The 20155-nt window shown below is 35.7% G+C and overlaps 1 protein-coding gene across 9 annotated transcripts in view; it reads left to right on the top strand.

The window, feature by feature from the left end:
- The window catches only part of MAP3K7 (mitogen-activated protein kinase kinase kinase 7), a 46589-nt gene extending 27930 nt beyond the window's left edge, over positions 1–18659 (top strand). For 4 of the 9 annotated variants that reach the window (XM_017742860.1, XM_008640269.2, XM_017742859.1 and 1 more), the window contains 6 exons: positions 4384–4451; positions 10039–10147; positions 12008–12094; positions 12903–12964; positions 13494–13609; positions 15610–18659. In XM_017742860.1, coding sequence (XP_017598349.1) covers positions 4384–4451; positions 10039–10147; positions 12008–12094; positions 12903–12964; positions 13494–13609; positions 15610–15790 — 623 coding nt within the window. In that variant the 3' untranslated portion in view covers positions 15791–18659. The remainder of the gene's footprint in view (positions 1–4383; positions 4452–10038; positions 10148–12007; positions 12095–12902; positions 12965–13493; positions 13610–15609) is intronic. The other 5 variants (XM_017742861.1, XM_017742858.1, XM_017742862.1 and 2 more) reach the window with 3 other exon arrangements.
- The last annotated feature ends 1496 nt before the right edge of the window (positions 18660–20155 follow it).

Raw genomic sequence — 20155 nt, 5'->3', positions numbered from 1 at the left:
CTTAAGGTTCATTTCCAGGAAAGATAAAGAAGCACTGACACTATTACTGCCCTTGTTGAGTTTGAATCAGGAATTCAACATACTGTTCTGGTCAGCCATATAAAAGAAACATACATGCACTGAAATAATATGAAGAAGAGTTACTAGGGTAAGAGCGGTATAGAGAGTATAAAAACAAATCTGAAACCATGGCTTTTTTTAGCCCACAAAATGAAAGCTGAGAATGAATAATTATTTTCTATAGATGAATCTGCAGCTAAAAACTAGGAAGAGAGAACTACTTAAGCTAAAAGACAGTATTGGCACTACAGAAAAAAATAGGTAAATTGTCTGCAAATGAATCCGGGCTTTGTATTTGAAGTTTTCTGGTTGGCAGAACGGCTTTCCAGTAATAATCCCAAAGCCAGAAAAAAAATGAGATTAATCATTACATGCCAGAATGTGATCATCTGCCCAGTAAATTAATTATACTCATCTGTGTATTTCTCACTTCTTTCCTCTCTCAGCACAAGGGTCTCAGTTTGGGCGTCTAAACACACTTTCCACTGTCTAGACCCCTAAACTTCCAAGACCCCCAAACTGTCACCACCATCTCAATCCCACCCAGTTATGTTCCATACTACTTCTGCCACAGACCTGGCTCCTCCGAACTTCCCTGGTCACGTCCCTCGATAGGGCGAGCAGCTCGTCCCTGTCCTTGGAGCCGCACAAGTGCCGGTCTGTGCTGCTGCCTGGAGTTGTGCTGAGCACATGGTAGAGCAGCTGCTGCCCGAAGAGGGGAGGCACCAGGCAGGCATGTTACCGTGAGTCAGCTGCTTTGGGCAGGGCTATTTTGGAAGTATGAGTACTACATCTGCTATCATTGGGGGTTTTCGTAATGTGTTGCCTCAACTGCATTTCGTCCATGAACTGATTATGCTACCAAGGTCGTAAAACACATGTTTTTATCAATTAAAGGTAAAATATTGGCAGGCGGGGAAGTTTTTAGAATATATTTGCTCTTCTTTCTAAATAAGTACAGTAAAGGTGACTAGAACTATATGTTCATTTAAGATGTTATTTTGTGTTACTAGCTTACAAAAATTAGAAACAGAAAAATGGATCAAATAATTCCTCCTTTGTGTAACAATTTAGCAAATGAGTTTGCAGTCGTGGTATCCTGCAACCAGATAGCCTAGTGACTAGGCTAATTCTTTTTTTTTTCAATTTACAGTATGTATAATACAGGTTATAAGCACCAACTTTATTTTTATATGCATATATATATTTTAAAAATCCTAGTAAGTACAAAAGGTTTAAGTATCTTTATGTTTAAAGAAACAAAAGAAATATGAATTCTAGGTTTTTGTACTTTTTTGATAGAAACCATTCAAGCAGCATCTAGCAAATATACCTACAAGTACAGCCTTCTCTTCACTGGCAATGTTAGACATCTCGTGCATTTAGCATGTGTACCTTTGGCTTTGTACTTTTGTCATCTGAAACTGTGCCACAGCGTTACGATTTTTATAGCATTGACACTGCATAAATGATTACTCAAGATACACACATTTTGTAGAGGGTCTTTAGAAGGTGGATAGGAATTATGGATGCTGTAGGTCTGTAGTTTTTCTATGTACTTTTAAAATCAGTATATGCCAGAAATCCCACCCTTGTCTTCCCAGATCACTTCATTCTTCTGGAATTCAGATCAATGTTTTAACTTCTTCAAAATGTCTTGTACCATTGTTACAGTCACTGATCACCCTGCACTGTGATAGAGCCTTGAGCCTTGTAGGTGTGTAAAGCAAAGAGAGGACTGTGAGTAAATAAGAAAGTGTAAAAGGAGACGCAAGTATCTGCTAAAGGGCAGGGAGAAGAGGTCATAGCTGGTCTGGATATTTGGCGGCCGGGTGGGGGTGGTGATCAAAAGCTTTAATAAGTTGTAGAATTTATTTTTGCCTGTAGTATGTGGGGCAGGACATGATGGAAGTTTCCTGTTCCTTTAGAATTTAATTTTAGAAAATAAACAACACTATGTGAAATGGGTTTTTCTGAGGCCATGAAGTATTTTTGTGACATTCGCTTTTTAATCTTAAAATCCTGTAAACCACCAAAAGCTTGACACTGTGCATCAAGTTACTGTGGATTAACTTCTGTCCATATACAAATCTCTTAGTTTTATAATGAGAAAAAATGATTTTTAAATGGACATAGAGGTAAGAACAAGATCAAAACTGGGAGAGGAAAGCATAAAGAAGTAGCTGTGATCTTTTCAAATAACTATTTTCTGTTGTGTTGTATAGTATATTTTTCAATTGAACTTTGTCTTGAATCTGGAGCAATAAGTATTTGTTGATTTATAGTCTGTTTCTGCCTTGTCGAAGCTATTTGCCAGATGTCTGCAGTAGTTACACTAATTAAAATGGCATTGCCTAGTAGAGCTTGCTCTTCCCTCATGCTACTAACTTGAAGATATTTCATTTAAAGGTGTTCATTTTTTACAACACAGTAGTTTTGGCCCCTCTTTCCTTCCCCCCCCACCCCTTCACTTCCTGCAAGGCATTTTCTTTTCTTTCTTGCACCTCACCCTGATTATTTTAACATTTTGGCAGCCATGTTCTAATATTTCAGCAACACATGTGCTGGGTTCTTTAAATTCACAAATGTTGCTAATCTGAAATGAGAATTTCAGATATTTTTGCAAGCCTATTTCAGCTGAGCTAATTTTATAACAATGTTGTTGAATGAAATGTGCACATAATTTTGTATCAGTCGTGGGTGGATCACACATATCTTGAATATTGAGATGAGCTGTGGCAGCCAGATGAAGTATCCACAGCACAGAATTCTATTAAATGTATAATCTTGCTTGTTAAATGATTATGTAGTGAAAAAGTTCACTGCAAATGAACAAGTTCAGACATTTTGACATAGATTTGTCATTCACAAGATCCCTAGTATCAAAGAATTTAACACAACTTAGCCATTGTTGCTTAGGTAAGTATATACTTTCCCTGAATTTCAGAAGCAAAAGATCAGGACCACAGAACAGTTGCAATCCAAATCCATTTGTAGTCAGAGTGAAAAGTATATTCCTGTTCTAGAATCCTGCTTGATTTTCTTATATGCTTGTTTCTTATAGTACTTTCTATAAATTTTAAAACGTCATGACAAACTGATAAAGTGACACTAAAAATTTTGTATTGCTGTTTTGTGTTAGTGTGTTCCTAAGTGTAATAGTACGTATATTTAAAAACTTAAAGGCTTATTAAATATATCAATCAATATTAAATACTCTTACATTTTTGTAGTAACTGTTGCAATTCAAAACACGTGTTGGGATAGGCTTGGAGTCGTGGGAATGATGCTGAATGAGAAGTATCTAAAAGGTCAGCAATGTGATGCCTTTTGCAGGGCTTTGAGTGAGCTGTGTTGGTAGCCGAGTGCAGGGCCGCTGGGCGAGGCCCTGCCACGGCTGCAGTACGTGTTTCAGATGCTCCCCTCCAGTAGCAGAGTTACGTAATGCAGAGCTAAGAGCAAGAATTTTGAGCATTGTCAGCTGTTACTCAGGACATTTTGGTGTTTCCTTTTGGACAGCTGACCTGCTCTCAAGAGATAATATAAACAATCACTGTAATAAAAATCAAAGTAGCTGGGGAGATTCTGTTGCATAATCTCCTTTTATATTTAAGGAGATTTTGTTTCCTGAAAATGCCTTTGATTGCGTGTCAGTGCTAAAATTTAAACTGTTTTATGTAGCTGTCACTGGTGGATAATTGCGAACAGGTGGAAGGAGAAGAGGAAAAGATTACAGCATTGTGCTTCATAGGTTGATGGTGAGATGTGATTTAGCTGAACGGTCCCCTTTTCACACTTCTCAGAGCATGAGAATAGGACGTAGTTTTATTCCTCTGAAGGAGACAGGAGACCAGAAGGAAGCGCTTTCACTTTAGTTTTCTTGAGGGGAGCAGCATACAGGCAGAAGTCCTTGCTGTGTTCCTTGAGCAAGCCAAAGAGCAACAGGTTAAAGCTGGCAGCCTGTTATCTTCGCGGTTTAGCTTTTAGAAATCCCCATAACGTAACGCACTTGAAATAGATGTCGTCATCAGCTCCTGCCCCAAGTACTAAGCCTGACCAAATACATGTGACAGAAGATGGTGGAGTAGAGTGCAGCAGCTATTCATGTGGTAGGAGTGGTTATTGTATTAGGGTATACTTTTTGTTGACAGGCCAGCATGTTTTGAGTTAAAATTCTGCAGCTGTCTCTCTCTCCCCCTCTCTGACTTTGTCTCTGTGGATTTGTACAAATTCCAAGCTCCTCTGCAACAGTCGCACCCTTCTTATTTAGTTCTGAGTATATTTCACTGGTTTGTTTTTGTTTTTGTTTTGTTTTTTTCCCAGCAGGAAACGGACAGCAGAGGCGCAGATCCATTCAAGATCTTAGTGTTGCTGGAACAGAGTCCAGTCAGGTAATGTCCTTCTCATCTCTTCTTTGCCTTTCAGCAAAGTCAGCACCAAATCTATACTTGGGAATCGATCTGGAACTCTTCACCTTTGATGCTTTCATAGGAATGATGTGGAAGCTTGGCAGACTATAGTGTTGTTTGTATTGCACTGAAATGAGATGCTGTGAGGGTAACTATGAATGAGCTCTAGATGGAGAAGCATTTTCTGTATAGCTTATGCAGTATTTATCGGTTTTATGTACACATGTTTTTTGTGTGCCGCCTAATTGGGCTGAGAGCACATGTTACACAGGAAAGCCTTCTTGTTTCTCTGTATGTAGAAAACAGTTGTAATTACTACTTACTGTCTAAAACAGTTATATATAGACTCACTTTCTGCATGAAACTAAAAAGCATGTGCATCAGTATCATAAATGTTATTTAATAGCAATCTCTGAATCCTGAATAGTAAATTACAGAAATATCTTTCTATTTCTTGTGAAAGGTTTACAGCAGAGTATTGTCACAAAGTTATGTTTAAAAAAAACACTATTTCAAAAAGATATTTTATAATAACATAGCTGTTTGTCTGGTATTGTAAATGCCATGGTAACAGAAACAGTGGTATGCTACATAATATGCTCCTAGTTTCATTTCAATTTTAAATGAGAAAAGTATAGCTAATGCTTCATTCAGATGTGTTTATTTTCTGGTTTTGATTGCTTCAATAGTTCACAGAGGCTATTTGGTACTTAGTGTGAATTAGCAATTTTGAGATCCCTAGTATTATTTGAATGTGGGATACTGGTGCTTAGCATATTCATCAGGTTAATCAGGTTTCCATATTAAACAACCTACTACAATAATCTCAAATAGGTGGTAATTCTTGGGGAGTGTAATTACCAAGGAGATAACCTTTGATTTTTCTTCAATTCTGTGGAGTGTGATAGCCACAGAAACCTCATCAATCCTGTAGGTATTAGTAAATTTACTATGTACGTCTATCAGAAAATAACAAGTCTGAAATACGTTTTATTATCTTCAGAGAAGACAGGTTTGTTAGAAAGAAATTAATCTGCAAAATTTAGGGAACAATGTAGCCTATTCAGTTAATTGTAGAATTAAAATTATTCAAGACTTGGGGGAAAAAATTGTGACAATACATCAGTTATACCAAATTGTGCTGATTGATGTATGAATATATTTAATTACAGCTTTTGTATTTGAAAGTTTTCATTCTGTTCATTTTAATGAATGGTTAATATTTCAGATTTTCATCATTTGCTTCATATCTTAGTAACTGTTATAATAATCTTTCTTAGAAAGCTGTTTGACTACTTGTATGGATGTTCTAGCTAAATTGTTCTTGTGAACAGAAGGATACAGAAATTTTGTTTTATGTTTACCTCACCAATTTCTCATGTGGGTCTATAGAAGAACCAGTCACATTTTACTTTCTTGGTTCTGATAGTGTACATATTGGAAATGTAAGTGGAAGAATTACAATTGTCTGTTGCTCTCCTGCAGTTTCTTTGGAAACATTATGGTAAAATCTGGAAAACATAGTATTTTAACAGGCATGAAAACTGCAGTTTCAAAGACATTGTTGCACTATCCGTATAAACAAGTAATGAATTTTTATCCCCTTTTTGATGGGAGGAGAGATAGAGAAGTCCACTGAAACTAATGCTAACTTTTGATGTACTCATGCTTGTATATTAAAAAAAAAAAAATTGGAAAACCATAAGGAATCAAAGCACAATGGAATTATGGCTAAAGACTTAAGATTCATCTGTATGGGTTTCTATAGCTCTAGACCTCAGTGCCTTGATTTTTTATTAGAAGTTTTGAACTGCTATCTCTCTAAGCAATCTACAAGCTAAAGCAGAAAAAACATCTGACTGGCATATCTCTGGTCAGTTTATCCAGTCTCCCCATATGCACTATACCATATATAGGGTATCCTTTCTAATGTGAAAATCCCCTTCCCCCTCCCTCCCTTCATTGCAAACATCCTTCTTCCCTGCATTCCATTCTCCGTTACACCCACTCTGCAGCACAGCCTTCTTCACCAAGCAGCCGTGGCCCTGCGTGCCTCTGCTCCCTCACCCAGGCTGGGAAAGGCCCTATCCCACTCAAGCTGAAGGATTGCCACGGTGTCTCTTTTCTAGCTTTTAACTATTTGACACAGTAAAGCTGATCAGAAATATTTTTATTGAACATATTTTTCCTGAAAATTGCTGCTTTGTCAATAGAAAATGATTCTAACTACTGGGTTTTCATTAGAAAGGTTTTTCCAATTCAGAATGGAATTTTTCTTAGGGTGAAGGAAAACACTAATATTGGATATAAATATTCAAATATATGTATATATAAGATTAATTAATATACAATAAAAATATATACTCTATATATATATATAAACATACAATAAATATTTAATAATACATATACCAAAGTTTGTGTGCTTACCTGAAAGGGGTAGACCAAGACTCTTGTCTTCCTGTGTGCCTGTTTGTCTATTTTAATTTAATTGTGTGTTTTATGATTGTATGTCTATTTTATTTCTGCGTGCTCTTAGAAGAATTTTTTGTGTGGCTTGAATGGCTGATGATTACTATGTTTATGTTGTTGAGACACTTACTGCTCTTACTGTTTTTCTCAACAGTAGACACTAATAGTGCTTTACTGAAGGTTTTACTACTCAGCATCAACAGTTTAGATAGGAAAATTTGCTAGGTGAAAGGTTTTCCATCTTTGGATCAGCTGTTGGAATGATTTTGTGTTCAGAACATGTGTTTAGGTCTGAATTTTCACAGATTATAGTGCTGGGGGACCTTAGACTGGTCCTTACTCCAAGTGACATGAGCAGCCCTGATGCAACTGTTCCTTCTAAAGTCAAATGCTACATTTTCCTTTGTTTCTGTCTCTATACTGTGATTCTCTATTAATATCTTCTCTTTTTTTTGCACTGAATTCTTTCTTGTGCCTATTCCCTGTACATGCACTTTAAAACATTTTAGTACGTCCTCTGTCTAGCACTGTTGCTCTTGCTTTAACACCTCTGTAACACAGAAACAGATGTGCAGACTCTGAACTGCAACTAGTACTGTTTTTGGGAACTTAAAGGAACACAGCAAATTGCTATTTATGCTGCATGCAGTCTTTACAAAATTTAATGTTTTATACAGATACTGAGAAACATATCTGGTATAATGACTCAAGATCTGCAGGTTGTGATCAGATACCCAGTGCGGTATCTTTCTCCTTCCCTGTGTATCTTTTATTGGTTTGGTTGTTTTGGTACATCATCTTTCACAGTACTACCATAAATACCAAAACTACCTGCTACCTCTTTTAAACATTTTTTTTGTTCTGTTTTGGTATTGTTGGTATTTTGGGGGAGAGGGGATGTCATAACTGTTGCTGGGCCTTCGTAACTCTTAAAGTTTACTTTGAAGTGAAAAAAATTAATATATTAAAGAAAACTATGTACTGACATGAACAGTTGAGAAGCAAGGTCAGAATGTACATGCCCACATGCATGCAAGCTAAGTGGGATAATTTGGGGATCTGATATTATACAGATGAATCATTCTGTCCGTGAGATTGTGAAATTTGTCACAGATGTACATTCGGGTTTTTTTCTCCCCTTTCACAGCAAGATAAAATTCACAGATGAGATGAGGAAACAGGACTAGTAACGATGATTTCTTTAAATTGTGTTGCGTATTTAGATTAAACTTCGAGGGGGTTATTCCTCAGAGTGTGCCAGCTTTTCAAGACTGCAAGTCTTTGAGAAATGGAAGCTAAGAATGCCTTGTGGGTTTGACCACCTGGCAAAGACGATTTGAGAGTAACTTGCTAGCGAGTCTGGAGGAAGCAAGGATGAAGGGGTAGCAGAAACTGATTGCTAAAGTACAGACACTGGTTTACCTGTCAGAGGGGCTGCCGTCCAGGAGACCTAAAGTATCTCACTCAACATATGCTCAAACACTGTAATCTCACCTGTGTTCAGTCTGGGGAACTTCTCTTCAGCTTTGTAGTGCTTTTTAGATATGCTTCAGATGTGATTCCTTCATTTCTATATCTACTGAATTTCATGTAAATAGTGATATCAAGGAAATATTTTTTGGTTGATGGACCAAAACAATCTGGTAAAGCACTGAGTAGTTACTGTAACCAGAGTATTTCTCAGGTGCCCTTCACTATCCACTGTAGATACTCAACAACTCTCTTTTTGCTTGAAGGACTTAAAAGCTGTTACAAGTGCTTTCTCTATTTTCTAATCTTTTACGTCAGCAGGGTGTGTTTATCATTCATATCTGAGGACATTAACAGTAAGCTCGACAACTTAAACCTTACTTAATGACAACAAAGACTCCAACACAAAAGATTTTTCAAATCTGTCATCTCAATAATATCCATCAGATTATTTCTACAGTTTAATCCTGTTTCTGGCTTTTAACATAAAACACAAAATGCTTAATAAACATTGCAGAAGAAAGACTATGCATTTGAAATAATGGATCTTTCAGTGTGTAGAATCTTGTTATTCTTTGAATCGTTACTTGGCTGAAATCCTGAATTTTAAAACTTAATTTAAAGTAGGATATTTGGAAACAGTCATGAAGAAATATAGTTTCTAGTTAACATATATTTGAGTGCTTCTTTTGAAAAATTGAGTCATTTAATGAATCATTTCATGATAAATACATCTCCTTGAAAATAGTTGTATTTTAATAGCATCTTTTCTTTTTACTTCATTTTTTTCTGAGAAACTTGGCTGGGGCTTATAGTCTTAAATCCTTTACTGTGTTAATTTAATGTCACTGAGGGGATAGGTGAAATAGAAACATATGTATTGCAAATAACATTTCTGAAAAAGCAGCTTAGTAGAATAATGAAATGTGTATTATGTTTTTGTGCTTTGGTAAACAAAAGGATTGGAGGAGTCAAAAAGTACATGAAAAAACATCCTTCAGAATTTCGGTTTAGTTCTTAATTTGCTTCATGAGGGAGAATGTACTCATTTTCTGATTGATGTGCTTCAATTGATTGATCCTTTTTGATTAAGCTCTTTTTTCAAGTTTTCTGACGATTAATCACATAACCTTTGAGTTAACAAAAGAACCAGAAGAAAACTGTAGATTAATACACAGTAGTCTAGTGCAGCTACTAAGCTGTATTCCTTTAATTGAATGTAGTTCCATTCACTGATTAAACATTGGAAACAAACTTTATTTCTTCCTTATGTTGTGGAGCTGCTAGATTTCACTGAATGATGGTGTGAAAATTACTAGGCATATTGTCATGATTTTCTATAAAGATCTTGAACACGTTGTTCAGCATTGCTTTTTATTATGCTGAATAGCAAAATTGTATCCATTTCTTTTACACAGTAAAGGAGAAAAAATGGGGATGAAATTATCCCTGCAATGCATGTAAAGTTGACCAAACCGTTAGGAGAGCATTCAGGGTAAAAGCTTGGGGAGGGAGAGCATTTTGGAGGATTATAGGTTCAGATTTCTTCAGCTTTTTTTTTCTTCGTAATGAACTTCTCAAAAAATCTTCTGTTAACTTGTCATTTCATTTTATTTTGTCATTCCAGGAGAGTAGAAACAGCAGTAGATCATCTAGTCCTAGTGTGAGAATGATCACTACCTCGGGACCAACCTCTGAAAAGCCAACACGTAATCCATGGACACCAGATGATGCAGGTAATCCTTTGTCCATTACTTAATATTTTTGCCGGTAAAAAAATGAAAATATTTATTTGGTTGTGGTGTGGGGTATGTGTTCAGATATAAATAAAAGTAAGCAATGAAGATCATGATTCTTTCAAGTTCTGCTTAAATCCAGTCATTACATTAGTGCCTTGTTCTTCACATACACTTTAAGAATGCCTTTTTATAGACTGTTAAGTTACGTGAACTTGTAAGCATTTTGCTTTTAAGAAAGTACTGTACACTACAGTGGTAGTAATATTTAATGAAGATCTTGTTAGCACCGGTTTTTTACTCTAGTGTGGTTTTGGGGAATTAGGGGAACAGACATCTTGGAACGTTTTAGTCTTGTCCATTTGTATTTTGAATGCACATTTAAAGATTTCATTGCCCAGACATCTGGAATTAAATGTTATGCAGGTGAGTATCAGCTGGAGTAGGTTACTTCTATCTTTCATCTCTGTTGTGATTTTGCTTATGCAGAATGTAAATGAGCACACAAAATTACTGGTTTTAAATGAACTAATGTGTCTGCAGAAACATTGTAAATACTTCTACTGTAGCATCACTGTTCTTTTGTTATGAAATAGGATTAAGAATAAAGATAATTGAATAGTTCAATTTGATTTTAAATGTCAATGCATTCTGTTATGGAAACAACCAGTACTGGACTGCAGGAAAACAATGGATCCCCACAAATTCCTTTTTAGAATATAAATAAAAATTACATTTTTGTTATGGAAATGTACGTGTTGAATCTTAAACTTAGTCTCAGATTCTGTAATCTTTTTCTTGTGATCCTTTTCATCTGGATGATCAGACATTTTCTGTAACCACCTGCAAAGTGGAAACTCATGTGGTGACTGACTCTTGCATGACCATATATAAATATATACATAAATATGTATGTATATTTGCACACTTGTATTTTACCAAATGTAAGGTAATTATGTAAGATGAACTTTTTTTCCCCCGTGTTTGTGGGAGGACAACACACTCCTGTGTTTCACTTCTCTATTTTCTTCTTTCTGTCCTTTGTTGCTTTGCCTGACCACAGTCAGTGCTTGTCACTCATAACTTCCCCAAGCCTTTGCCCATTGCAACAGCCCACCCTGTGCCCTCTTGTGCAGCATGGATCCCGAGCTGCTTTAGGCAGTGAGCACTAACGGGAATTGCTGCCTCACATCGGAAGCAAGCTCTTACCCAGTCAATAGTTCATTGGGACCTGAAAATTGCATATCATAAGCCAGTGCAACAAAAGTTTGTGCCAAGTTTTTGGTCTTAAATGCAGCACAGCACTGGAGCTAAAAGTCAGGTCTGTTTTCTGGCCCACAGAAATCACTCTCCTTATACTCAGGTAAATACAGAATGTGCCACATGTATACTTTTTCTTGCTAGGTTTATGTAGGCCATGCACAAAGAATTGTTCAAATTTCTGAAGAGAGAAATAATTTTGGTTTTCTGTAAAAGATGCTACGTTTATAATTTAGTGAAGCAAAGTGTTAAAACAAGGATGCAGCCAAATCTGGTCAATCAAGGAAAATTTGCAGTTCTGTGACATGGTGGTGAAACACTCAGGAATGTCATCCGAAGTATTTACATGTATTGATGTATTTCTGAAGCATTGCAATGATTCCTTCATTGTAGCAGTATTCATATATGACAATAGTCTAATGTAGGGAAGGACTTCTCATGTTGATTGCATTTAAGATACCATGGTGATTAAGTCTCTGGTTTTAGGGTTGTTTTCTTTTTTTTTTTTTTTTGTTTTTACCACCTTCCAGTTTCCTTACAAGCATACACTTAACTACTTTTTCTCCATTCCCACCCTCTTATTTCTGTTTCCTTTTGAAGCTGCTCTTGGAAATAGCATAGTCTTTGAGGGCAACACCTTAGTTTCTCTACCACGACTACTCTGTGGCAGGTGCTTTTGGGGTATGGGTAAGCAGCCCCTTTTTTTTCCCACCTACCCTTCTCCATATAATCCTCTAGTAGCAATTATGCGGCTGTAAAATCAGTAGTTTCTCCGTGTGTCTTTACTCCTGTGTCTCTTAAAGCTTAACAGTAACCTCGTGATCCCCAGATTGTGGGCTACCAAAAGATTTCAGGAACATACTAAATCTGGAATGAAAGCTCTAGAGAAATCCAGAGTAACGGCAGTGTAAGAAGAGAGCAGCCATGCCCAGGAGACGGATTGGTTATTGGGTTCCTTGCTACTTACAAAGTATCTATACAGAGCAGAGGAGATGCCCTAGAGCATGTTGTGAGGAAGATACTTAGAGACCTCACTGGGAGCAGGTTTCAAAACTGAGCAGGAGGTTGTGCTTATTTTACTTTGGCAGAGCTGATTTGCACAGCTTCTAATTTTAAAGTCATTAGATGCATGGGCTGGCTGGCTGATCCTTCATAAACAAGAATGAAATGGCAATTTTTTTATAAACAGAAATGATTGCAAACTGTACAAAAATAGTATTTTTAAAATCTGTGTGCTGTTACATGGCTTCTAGAAATGTAGGTTGATAACCATAATTTTTATTTCTTCTTGATGTGATAGACCATACTTTTGATGTTCTTAACTATCAGAAAAACAAAATGATTCATCTGCCTTGGGATTGGAACGCTGCTATTTCCATCTGCCTATCCACATTCAGATTGTGTATTGTGAAATTACTTAGAATTCTTGTTTTTATCCTGTAAGAATAGAATTAACTCTTGAAAATACATTAACATTTTCTTGGTATTGTTACAGAGACCAATGGGTCAGATAACTCCATCCCAATGGCATATCTCACATTAGATCATCAGTTACAGGTAATAAATATACACTTCATTAGATTCTCAAGTTTGCATTTTATTCTAACATGTGACTTTGGGGCTGCAAAATATAGTGCCACATATCTACCTGGGTTTATGTTCTGTCTAATTTTTGACCAAGGCTAAAAAAATATATTATGTAATCTGAGATTAGTTGACTCAGGTTTGATCAAGCTATTAAAAACAAGCCCTGGGAAACATGATCCCTAAAACCAAATGTAAGCTGAGTTTGACTGTCAAAATAAGACATTATTTGCTTCAGTGTTACTGAATCAAATTGTTGTATACACTTTATGTGTGGGATTAAACACTGCTTTGATTTTTGTGACAAGTGTCAGATTAAAAACTTCAGATTTAAGTAAACCTTGACATTGGTGCAGTAATATTTTCCAGGGCATGGTTTGGCACTTATTTTTAAAAGCTTACTGTTTTTAAGACTGTTATAAATACACTGCAGAGACATTCTAACACACTATTTACTTAGATATCAGTTCATTAGTCTTTAACATGTCTGATTTATTTTCAGCCTCTAGCACCATGCCCAAACTCCAAAGAATCTATGGCTGTGTTTGAACAGCACTGCAAAATGGCACAAGAATATATGAAAGTTCAGACAGAAATTGCATTGCTGTTGCAGAGGAAGTAAGTGAAATGTGTTTAACCTTTTATGTTCTTCTATGTGTTTCCTTTACACAAAGTCTGTGTATAATAGTAAAAATACATAATAAAAAGTAAATAATAATCACTGTGACTGTTAATTCTGGCTTTATGAAGTAACATTTCATAGGGCATAATTATTTTTTTAACCTTAAACTCAGAAATACTGAGCTGCTCAGTACAGATGAAATATTTAGAGCAGGTAATGGAAAGTTCTAATTAATATTAAGACTCTTCTGGACAAGTCCTACATAACATCGTGGCAAATCTCTGTATGTAACAAACTGGTAATGTTTGTTTCATCTCAAATGAAAGACCTGGACTGTTAAAGAACCTTTGAATTTTATTTGCAACACTGTCCCTTAAAATATTTTCAATTGTAGTTTGTAGATAATCATTTAGTTAACGGATTATAGGCTTTTGAGTAATGTGTCAATGTTAGTCATTTTGCAGTTAGTTTTAATCATATATCTGACTTTTGTCAAGCACTGCATTTACAGCAATATTATCAACACTCATATTTTTCTACCATGGGTTTAAGACCTAAAAGCTGTTATGTACCTTCTCCTTGTGCACTGGAAATAAGACTCTTTCTTCATGCATTGTTTACACGTATAAGTAAAGCAGCTGCACAAATTGTTGTATTTGATCAAAAGTTATTGTTGATTCAGAATTTGAGTTCATAACAAGTTTGTTGTGCTCTGTTTCCTGATGCTGGGGACCAGTGTCTGAGCCACTGCAGGCGAGCAGCTGCTAATAGGGAGCTTGCCTTGGTATTTGTGGATTAGCTAATGAGAAAAATGTGTGTGTAAACCTTTTGTACAGTAGAAATAGCCTACAGAAGGGGGGAAAACATTACTTTAAGATTTAACTCCTATCACATATTCACTTTGGGCTTAGTATTCTGAGAACAATTTGGTTTTTTCACATGTAACTAGAATTTTTAGATTTGATGAGGAGATAATGAAGCTAAAGATAATACTTTAATTTTATTTATGTTGTCCCTAAGGGCCAATAAATTATTTCAAATATATTTGTTTCAAAACTCTTAATTCTCTGCTTTGAGATTCCTACTTTTTTTTTTCTAGGAAGTTTGTATTCACATTTCTTCCAAACTGTTTTTTCTTAGTCAGAATGTAATTGTCTGTAGGCATTAAAACAAAAAATGATGTGATGGATGAATTTAATGCTGGTTAAGGTAGTTACTAGTTCAACCCTCATACAATTATTAAGTTTTATTTAACTGTAATTAAAAACCGTATGGCAATGATTAATTAACATGAGCTTTCTCCTTTGCTATTTTGTTGCAAAAATATTGCTGGCAGCTTGCCTTCTTGTCACCTCATAACAAAATAGTAAAACAAACTGCTACATCAGTTTTACAGAATAAATTATAGTAAGATTATCACTGTGTTTGGGCCTCTAAAATCTTTGCTAGAAAAACATATTGAACATATTATTTACGGCATAAATAATGTGAAAAGCCATTTACAGAAGTAATTTCCTTGATTCTACTTTTCCACTGCTTTGATAAGTTCAAGTCCAGATAGAAAATAGCACTTCACTAAAAAGTTACAAAAATTACTGCAATTTTGTATTTTAAGTTGCTTTTAGAAATTTAAAATGTACATATAGATACCTAAAATTGCAGTTGAATATATTTATGAAATATTGTGTGGCTCCTTAGATATTTTACTGTGACCTGTAAAACTACATCTGAAAGACATTATCTAAAGGACAGTTTTAGAGACTGAGGCTCTGTCATTCAGCTATTTTAAAGTTTAAATGTGGATTTGATTTGGAAGGGAATTTTTCCCCAAACTACATTAAAGAATAACATTTCTTTTGTCAACTTCTTTTAAACAAAATATCACCAGCTGTGAGTTTAGATTGATAATGAAATACTGATTTGAAACATATGAAGTCATCTACACACAAATAGAAATAGAATATAAATGGCAATGACTTTTTTTTTCTAATTTCAGACAAGAACTAATAGCAGAACTGGACCAGGATGAAAAAGACCAGCAAAACACATCCCGTCTGGTACAAGAACATAAAAAGCTGTTAGATGAAAACAAAAGTCTCTCAACATACTATCAGCAATGCAAAAAACAATTAGAGGTCATCAGAAATCAGCAACAGAAACGGCCAGGCACATCATGATTTCCTGGGACCTTTCAAATGAAAAATATGCACAGAAAAGACTGATTTTTTTTTTTTTTTTTATTGTTATTATTATCCCTTATTATGACAGCTCATGAGTGTTAGCTTCTTGGTGTGATCTGTACTTGTCTGCTACACTTAACATCATTTAATTTTCTTTTTCGTAGGTGGACATCCAGTTCAACAGGTTGATTGAATAGGGTGAAAAAACAGTGACTTGAATTAACCAATAGCCCTCAATTTAAAGCAAGAAGAGTGGCTGTTTGCATGCTCCTTGTGTGAAGGCTAGCCTAACAAGTGTTGAGGAGGCTGCTAAATTGTGAGACCTTATTTTTAGTTTTTGGTGTTACCTCGGTAAGAGCAAAAAAAAAAAAACTTTCCTGTTCAAGAATGGTTTTGTTCCAGTGTCTCATCTCAAACTATTATTATGATGATTTTTTTCATAATAAACTGAAACATGCACCAAGCTGCAGAGGTGATGTTGGCTGACCAGAGTAATTCATGATGCATTAGTGATGCCTTGTACCTGTAGACATAGTGTATTTTTTCCACATGCAAAATGGTAGGCAAACTGATGCCAGCATTCTTGGTTCAGTGCTTGATAGCCCTGCATTTTGACTATTATATTTCTTGTAATCTTGCATTCATAAAATATTTGAAGTAAAAGGCTGTATTTTGTTTACTTTCTTGGTGTGAATGACATGCAGTTTCATTTAAATACTGGGCAAAAGTTAGGAAGGTGATCACTGGACAGAGTTGGTCCCTTGTATGAAAGAGAAATAATCAAAAATATGTAATAGCGTGTTTTAAACCTTTAAAACTGTTGTCCCTGTAGCATCTTTGGAAGGAAATTCAGAAAGAAAATTAATACAGAACTTGAAATACTTGCTCCCTTTATGTTTTTGCTCCCTTACTGATTTTGTTTTAGGAGTTTTTTTTTTCTTACAACTTACTTGGTGAAAAGCATTTACCTTAAATGTAAATAAGTTTGTTTTAGATAGGGTAGGGAGAGAAGAGTTTGGGGAAATGAATTTATTTTAAATAGCAAATTATAAAATGGAGTTGAGTATGCAAATAGTGGAAACCATTAAGAAAATGAGGGAAGTGGCTTAGATCTCCATCAGGAATCTCAGTTATTCCACTCATTTGAACATAGCTCAAAGGAAGTTCATCACAGAATGCCTGCTGCCTTTGTGACTGAAGAATTGCATTTAATGAACTCAAGTGGAATATGTAATGCTCAGTGTCATTATTTACCATTATTACATAGGAGAAAATAATTACTTGTTTACATTGCAGATTGATTATTTGGATTATGAATTAACTTCTAACTGGTACAAAAATGAGGCATTTCTAAATATAATGATATATTACTCCTTACATATTTATGTAAGTTCTTGATGTACTCAGTTACAGGCAGGGTTTTAATAACACTTTTTTGCAAAAGAAAAATATGAAATTGAAGTTTAGCTGCTGAGCCCTATAAATAAAAGAGAAGTAATCTGAAATTTGAAATACACTTATTTCAAATGAATGGTTATTCATGAGAACCCATAAGCAGAACTTGGAAAAATCTTAAGTACTAGAAAAAAACCATTAATACTGTTGTGTTTATCTGTGAACAGCAAAGATGATGAACAACTTACTGAACATCCTGTCTTGAAAATAAATCTATTGTTGGCAAACCTTTGGGAGTTAGAAACCTTTCCCTCATTTTATTTCAATAAAGGAAGGGTTCTCATTCCCAAAACCTTGCAAGATAATTTGATTAGTTAGCTGAAACTGATATTGGGATCAACTTAAGGGCACACATATTTATAGCAAAATGAATTGGGGGAGAAAATAACTCTAGTATTAGGAATAGCACAAGTTATCCAAAGCATTGCTGTTCACATACATCTGTCTACCTACCAAAATGGAGACACTCAGTGATCAGCAGCTTACTTAACATATGCTGAAGCATTAAGTAGAGCAGCATAAATACTGATGCTCAGCTTCAGAGGTATTGATAGTTACATACACAAAATCATTTCCCAGGACAGTTTTTACATTTTGCTATGTAGTAAAAGAGATACGCTTAAGGTAAATCGGTGTTGTATGTGAAAAGTCACTTTGTGGCAAGGTTTGAATAGTGAAAGTGAATGCAGTGATAAATTAATGATACAAAAGTAATTTCTAGCAGTTGCTTATGATTTTTCATGGCTTACATTAAAAAGGGTCTCGGATTATAAAATAAGTGCTGTGCTACTGTGCACTGTTGGCTTCAATCAATAGTTTGGTTTTATCACCCTAGTAATTTTCAAAGGGAATTTGGAGTCTGACCTTTTACCTTCGAATTGTCCCTTTCTTAATTCCACCAAAAATTTAAAAAATACTTACCCAGATTTCTCACTAGGTTTTCCTCCACATGACAAAATTTGTTTATCATAAAAAAACCTGTAAGGGTAAAACACAGCAGTTTGGGCTCAGAAGAGTTTAACAGCTTAAGTTTCAGTGACCTTTATTGTTTTCACAAGGCTCTTGTTTTAAAGTTGTTTACAAATGTACTTTCATTTTTCTGTTAAACTATTTGGACTGTTCAGGAACTTTTTTCACATACTCTTCTGTCCAGTTAAAACTGTTCCTCTATTAATGGAGATGAAACATCTAGTTTTGGCTGGGCACTGCCTTCTCAGAAAAGGTAACAGGCTCTGCTTTTTGTTACAGTCTGTGTTCTGTAAGATATTGTGCAATTGAAATATGCTTCTGTATACTATGCAGTTCTTCCAAAAATGCTTTTTTAGCCTTTTTGGTTTGTTATTTTTTCTGATGAGGAGTTGAAGATTGTAATTCAAAACTTGTACATAAAATGGTGAATGATTTCATATGATTCAGGAATGAGCAGTGTGGCTTTCTGTTACAGCATTTTACTGCTTTGTCAGGAATCTAATTAATAAAAGCTGAGAGACTTCCACAAACATGTAGTAATGCCCCAACGCTTGCCAGAGCATCCGTGATCTCTCATGGAATCCCACACTGGGTGGAAGATAATCATTGTGCAGTTGTTCCCACTGCGGAAAAAAATTCTTCTGGTATGAGCTCGTCCCTTCCTGTATGCAGAACTAGGGTGTAGGATGAATAGTCTTACTCATAACTGAGTATAAAGATATTTTAAGAATGCCACATCTTCCCTGTGGATGTTCTGCAAAGAGATAAGTGCTTGTCTCCTGTTGTTAAATTCAGAAAACTTCCATTCCCTGGAACTTCTCTGTTTTGTTCATAGTGGATGTTACAATTTGAGAGGTTTCATTGCCATAGCAGAGACAGGGATGACCCCTATAAGTGTCTCTTTGCCAGTGAAGAACACAAAATTGTGCTTCAGATCCGTTCTGAAGTGTTCTGAACAACTTGACCCTTTCAGGTCCCATGCTGCAACTTGCAGGGAAAGTTTAAAAAGAACAAGGGGAAGGAAAAAAGGTGTGGCACACCTAATCCTTCAGAATACAGCTATCCCTGGTGAAGTGATTGATGGGGAGGATTTTAGGAAAGTAAACCCATGTAGATAGATGTATATGCAAATATAAACACAGTGTTACGTACTCACGTGTTCTTACCTACCTGAAACGAGGGTGGAGCCAGGTGGGGGTCGGCCTCTGCTCACAGGCAACCAGTGCCAGGACAAGGGGACACAGTCTGAAGATACACCAGGGGAAGTTTGCTTTGGACATTAGGAGAAATTTTTTCACAGAAAGGGTGATTAGACATTGGAATGGGCTGCCCAGGGAGGTGGTGGAGTCACTGTCCCTGAAGATGCCTAAGTAAAGGTTGAACATGGCATTTAGTGCCATGGTCTGATTGACATGGTGGTGTTCAGTCATAGGTTGGACTTAATGACCTCAGAGGTCTTTTCCAACCTCATCAATTCTGTGATTCTGTAGAGAGCTGCATATATCAAATCAGAATTGATAGATGTCTCTTTCTTTTCCCAAATCAGAGCTTTCTTTAGTTTTTATTTACTTCAGTAATGTCACTAGATGGATGATACTCTATGCCTGTGAAGATCAGGTTCTCTAGAGGCAGATAAATACAGGTGTGAGAGTGCATCAGTTATTTTCTGTAGCAGTTTCCTGCTTCTTGCAGGGACAATTGACATCTCCCGCTGAACTTGGAGAGATTTGCTACAAATGTTTCAACTTTGAACCTACATCTGGTCATGGAGCAGTACTTAATGAGAGTAAAACCAAATTTAGACTAAGTAGTTTTAATTTTTATTTATTAATAAAATACTGTCTTAAAATACTGTCTTAAAATACTTCGAGCACTGCTAATCTTAGGGCTTTAGCCTAAACAAGCATTAATGAAGAAAAGACTTTTATTCATAGCTGT

The sequence above is a fragment of the Corvus brachyrhynchos genome, unplaced genomic scaffold, assembly GCF_000691975.1.
Source record: "Corvus brachyrhynchos isolate BGI_N302 unplaced genomic scaffold, ASM69197v1 scaffold87, whole genome shotgun sequence".
Classification (NCBI taxonomy): domain Eukaryota; kingdom Metazoa; phylum Chordata; class Aves; order Passeriformes; family Corvidae; genus Corvus; species Corvus brachyrhynchos.
Note: the sequence above shows the minus strand (reverse complement) of the source record. Positions and strands in the feature narration are given on the sequence as shown.